Consider the following 5,683-nt stretch of genomic DNA (forward strand, 5'->3'; position numbering starts at 1 on the left):
GACAAGGTGGCCCCTAGGTTTATTGTCTGGCCTTGGGCAGGATGCTGCTATGCCACCTTCTCTTCTGCACATCCTGACTTGGCACCCTACTTAGTTAAATGTCCTCAGGCCTCCTGCACCTTGGGCATTGCCCCCACTCCCTGCCCAGACACAGCTGTCCTTTTCCTGGACTAATCTTCAGAGATTCTTGTCCAGCCCACAGCTTTGCTGGACATCGCAGGCTGGGCCAGGCCCCCTGCCCAGCACTAACATCTCTCTGTGAGTCTCAACCAGACTGAGCTGCAGCTTCAGGGTCAGGGTAGGTGCTGACTTAATTGATGTGACCCAGGACAAGGGGGTTTATTGATGGTGTCACATCTGCTTAAGCTCTAGGCCTCTATGGTTTCTTTGGGGGCAAGATACTCCTCTGTCCCATGCTTAGGCACCCACATGTGGCCACAAGTGCCTTTCCTACCACCATCCCTACTGCAGGCCAGTGTCCAGGCACCTGTGGCTCCAGGCAGAAGGCTGACTGCAGAGCCAGGCCTGGGCAGATGTTCTGCAGGGGCTGCAGGAGTTGACAGCCCTGGCCACCCAGCCCATGGCCATCCATTCCCCTTCACCGTGGCTGGTCCCTCACCCACCATCCTTCCAGGGGCTAGGCCTGGGCCCAAACTGACTTTTGCCTGCCCCGGTCCCCCTTGTGCCTGCCAGGGTCTTGACTAGGCATGATGTTCTTGTCCATTTCCTTGATTATCCTCAATCAGAGGTTTATAGAGCCATGTGGGGACATCACATCTCCTGTCTACCAGGCCCTCACCAGAGACAGGACTGCCTTGGGCCGGGCCTGGGATAGTCAGGGGTCACACTCGCCTGTTGGGACCTAGCTTCAGCGGCTTCAATCTGGGCAATGGCCTGATGGGCGGCTGCCCCTTCTCCTCTGCTTGGGGAGGCAGGAGAGGAAGGTCAGGCAGGAGATCTGCTTCCTGCCCACCTGAGGCTGGTTGGAAGCAGGGCACCCACCTGTGCCTGTCTCACCTTGCTGCAGGTGCATTGGAGGATGAACCCCTCTCCTGATCTCCTGCAGGTGCAGATTCCAGGTTTACAATAGGTGTTGGAGTGGGCTCCAGAGCTCTCCTGACCCTAGGAAACCCTGGGCTCCATGAGGCCTTGGCCTAGCCAGATTGTTTCCCACACTGTCACCTCCCCACACTGTCACCTCCCCAAACGTGGGGCTGCATGCTGTGTGCCCTGGGTGGGACATTGGAAGGAGTTCCACCTTCCAGGTTTGGATCACAGTAAAGCCTCTGCCATGGGGATGTGCTGCCTGAGACAGATGGGGTTGAACCAGCCCTGTCACGTTGGCCTTGGGCAAGTCACCTGTGCCTTGCTTTCCTTTCCCCAGCAGCTGGACAGGGATAATAGCACCTATTTCACCCATAGCGAGCGCTCACTTGTTAACGGTAACTGAGTCCCAGAGAAGGTGCAGGCAGAGCCATCGAGGCAGCACTGCAGCTGGACCTGGTCTGAGTCCCAGCTCCTGGCTGTGAGATGTGTCTCTCCCTCTGTTTATTCATCTGAAGGACAGGACTGTGCTCTTCTGGGGTCACTGTGACAATGCAGCTGGCCTGTGTGAATTGGTGGTGGCCTCCTGAGATGGTTTGAGGTGGACTGGAGGTGTGTCTTGAATACTTCCTCACCCACTTGAGGAAGACCCACTTCGGGAAGACTCACGTGTCTGTATGAAGGAAACCAGGTTCCCTGCCCTTGAGTTGTCCTCTATCCCTTCCCAGCCCCCTCTAGTGTCATGCAGGCTCTGGTGGTGGCCATCCAGCTTGGTGGCCATCTGGCTGGTCCACACTTCCAGGTGGACCCTCTCTCCTCACATGGTGCATGTCCCATTGTGCCACCTCCAGACAGACCACGCTAGCCCCAGGGCCTCCCTTAACTGGTACCCAGCCCCCACCACTAGGTATGTGCCCCCTCCCTAAAGCCCGTTCTGTTCACCAGCTGTGTTTGAACTCTGTCTCTGTGCAAGGCCTCATGCAAAGCCTGAAACAGCCTGGCTTGTAGAGGGCCAGGAGACCAAAGCTTGAAGACAGAGTGACGGTCTCCCAGAGTCCACTTAGCCTCAGCCCCAGGGCTGCATCCATGCTGGTCCTGGCTCCAGTGATCCAGTTCTCTCCTGTGACGTCTGTAAGAGCTCCTGTGGTGAAGAAGGTGGCTGGAGAGAACAGGCTGCCATAACCCTCCCTCCCTGAGAAGGCCCAATGGGGAACGTTTTAGGCATCAGGGCATCCTGGGGGGCATCTTCCAGGGACCCCTCCTACACCCTGCCCCGCCCTGGCTCTCTAGTCAGAAACTGCAGTTGCTTGGACAGCGGGGCTGACCCAGGACAAGTGCATCTATTAAGCTGGTCTTCGGGGTGCTGGGGTGGGGGCAGAGGCACTTCAGGGATAGGAAGGAGAGGCCTGTGTGTTCCAGAAGTACAGAGGAACCTGGTGCCGGCCGCAGTCAACCCCGATGTGATGACCTTTCTACCCGCCCTCTTTGATGTCTTGGTGCTGGCTGCTGTCTTTGGCCAGGTAAGTTCATGGTCTGCGCTCCTGGGGTCCCCTCACTGGGCCTGCCCACTGCCTGCAGGTAGGGGAGCCTAAGGGCGAGGACTGTCCTTGGCTTCCCCTTCCAGATTGTGGGTTCAAAGACCATTCCTGGGTTCCACCACCACCAAGCCTCAACAGTGTCCTGATGGGCACAGGAGCTGCTGGGGCTTTCTAGGTTAAGACTCTTGCCTATCCCGGTGTTCCCCCGCTGCAGCACGGGGGCTGGAGGGGTCAGCCTCAGTCTCTGCCCTGGGAGCCTGCCTTACCTTGCCCGGGCATCCCCAAACCTCCCCTGGAAGACCCCCCCCCCCACGCCCAGTGGCTCTGATCCACTGTAGAGCAGCCAGGGCCCCCATTGCTCACACCCTCTGGCCTGAGGCTGACTGGCATTGTGGCTGGGTTTGGGGATCAGGGTTGGGGGTGGGCCTTTCCCTCAGCAGCCCCCATTCCCACTCTGACCCCTTTTCAATCTTCCTCCTCTTGTGGGCTCTACCCTGGGACCCTCCCAGCTCCTCATACCGGATGACTTTCTAAATATCCAGAAATCACTTTTTAAAATACCAGGTTCGGGGCTAGGAGTGCCTAGAGCAGACCAAGAAGGCTATGGCCAGGCAGGGCTCTGCCTCCCAGACTTCTGAGAAGGCAGAATCTGGGCCCAGAAGTTGCTGTGGGACCAGAGAGCTGGGGCTAGAAGCATCTGGGCGGGCTCCGTGAGGAGGGGAGGCAGGTTTCAGATCAGGGCATGCAGAGGCAGTGAGCCCAAGGGAGGAGGCACGTGGACAGATGGAGGGGGCCTACAGAGGGAAGGAGGTACTGACTGAGGTCTGGGATGACCATCTATACCAAGTGGCCCTCTGCCTCCCCCAGGATGTGCAGACCCTGGCGCACACAGTCCCACATGAAAGCCTGGCCTGGCACCGCCCTGAAGAAGGTGGCACCCACTCTCGTGGTCAGTGGATCCAGCCTGGTGGGAGGATCATCCCACTTCAGGGGGCTGGCAGCCTGAGGGGCCTAAGGGAGGTCACCTCTTCCAGCCTCCTGCCCTCAACCCCAGAACGCAGGTCTGAGCCCTGGGCCACCCAGGCCACCCTGGACCCACCAGAATTCCTCCACCACCTCTTGGTCAAAATTTTGTAGAGGTCTGAGGACAAGGGTCAGCTGGGGGATCAGGAGAGGATGAAGAGGGTCACAGCTCTAACAAAGTCTTGTCCAGTCATCCCCCATCTTCCCGAGGCCTCTTCCCCGACCCCCCTACTTCATTCCGCCACTTCACCCATCTCGTCAGCTGCCCCTGAAGTGCCCAGAGGTCAGGGCTGGTTTTGTCCTCCAAGGCCTTGGTGTAGTGCTGGCCCAGGATCTGCAGCCAAACTTCATAGAGCACCAGCTCTGCCTTCTCCCCTAGAGAGATGGGGTGGAGGTGGCATCAGCCTGCTCTCCCTCTCCTGGAAGCCCTGGGGTGGGACGCGCACCCAAGCTCTAATGCTCCATCGGGGGGTCAGCTGCTGCTGGTCTAAAAACGAGATTTCTTGCTGCCTGTTTTTGTGTGACCCATGAGCTAAGAATGGCTTTTACATGTTTAAATGGTTGAAAACATGGAAAGTAGAATCGTATCTTGTGACACATGAGAAGTACATGACATGCAAACTTCCACGTCCATAAAGAAAGGTTTCTGGGAATGTGGCCATGCTCATTTGTTGACATGTTGTCTAGGGCTGCTTTCTTGCTACAGGAGAGGGTTTGAGTATGTGGTGACGGAGACACAGTGGCCTGCGGAGCCTTAAAGAGTTTCCATCTGGCCCTTTACAGAAAACGCTTGCTACCCCCTGCACTGATCCATCTAATGGAATAATGTTGCTCACTCCGAGAGTTGATCCTAGTAGGAAATGTTGCTGACAATGTAACAGATGCTGCTTTTATGTTTTATTTTGTCGCTGCTCTGGTGGGAGACATGTAAGAAAATTCACTCCCTGGGAGGAGGTCATGGTGGGGCTTGTGGCCATCAATGGTGAAGCCTCTTTAAGAGGATGCGTGGGTAGCTCTACCGTCTGCTGAGGGGGTTGTGATGGGCCCTCTGTGTTGAGGAATGAAGAGGGAACACTGCCTGTCTGCTGGGAACTGGCTTTCTGGGGAGCAGAAGAGATGGTAGTTTGGGCCTGTGGAGGCAGAGGCCCAAACCAATCTGGTCTCTGGGGCAGCCGGCAGGGAGAGTAGCTGTGTAGGAGTGGGTGCGAGGGCAGAGCCCGAAGGAGGGCACCCTGACCACACTCCCAGGAGGCTGCGGTGGTGGGGGTGGGGCAGCACTGTAGGAGGACCAGTGCCTTCTGTGGCTGAGGGGTCCTAGGAGAGCAGCTCTGGGCTGTGCATACCTGGAGGGGACTGATTTCACCCAGCGCTCTCCCAACTTGGGTGTGGAACAGCTCTCCCGGTTAGGATGGCATGAGCTTGCAGAAGTCATCCTATCAGGGGGCCCCAAGAGGAGATATGGGTTTCTTGCAGCCCCTGCACTGGGGCAGAGCTGAGGGGTTTTGCCTCTGACTTCGTGGGACAGATCTTGTCATGCATGTGAGGACTCAGTGAGGTCCTGGGCAATCAGGGACGTGACGGGACCCTCTCATCCCTCTGATCTTGACTGCTTCTCGCCTATGTCCAGCTCCTTGCTGAAACTCTATGCCCCATTCCTCTCTGTGGCCCCAACACATGAGCAAGTATTGTCTGAAGAAAATTCTGCCCATTCTCTAGAAGGGGAACACCGAGGTTTAGAGAGGGGAAGAGCCTGATGGCCCAGAGACACACAGGGATCACAGCCCTAGTAAAAACACAGAAATTAGCCGGTGTAGTGGCACAGGCCTGTAATTCCAGCTACTAGGGGGGCTGAGGCACAGTAATTACTTGAACCCAGGAGGCAGAGTTTGCATGAGCCATGATCTCACCACTGCACTCCAGCCTGTGCAACAGAGTGTGACCCTGTCTCAAAAAAAAGTTAAAACCCATTTCTCCAGTATAACATTTTTCAAAATATATACTCAAACATAGAGAAGTCTAGAAATGTCACCAACAGTAATTTCAGGAAAGAATTCTAAGGTGACTTGTTTTGGTTATCT

At 56.5% G+C, this 5,683-nt stretch overlaps 1 protein-coding gene and 1 pseudogene across 1 annotated transcript in view; one reads left to right on the plus strand and one right to left on the minus strand.

The window, feature by feature from the left end:
- The window catches only part of LOC105554116, a 19,918-nt gene extending 17,190 nt beyond the window's left edge, over positions 1-2,728 (plus strand). The window contains 3 exon segments of the mRNA XM_012000408.1: positions 1,773-1,868; positions 2,464-2,564; positions 2,669-2,728. Coding sequence (XP_011855798.1) covers positions 1,773-1,868; positions 2,464-2,564; positions 2,669-2,728 — 257 coding nt within the window.
- Positions 2,729-3,795: 1,067 nt separating this feature from the next.
- The window catches only part of LOC105554117, an 18,951-nt pseudogene continuing 17,063 nt past the window's right edge, over positions 3,796-5,683 (minus strand).

The sequence above is a fragment of the Mandrillus leucophaeus genome, unplaced genomic scaffold, assembly GCF_000951045.1.
Source record: "Mandrillus leucophaeus isolate KB7577 unplaced genomic scaffold, Mleu.le_1.0 Scaffold628, whole genome shotgun sequence".
Taxonomy (NCBI): Eukaryota; Metazoa; Chordata; class Mammalia; order Primates; family Cercopithecidae; genus Mandrillus; species Mandrillus leucophaeus.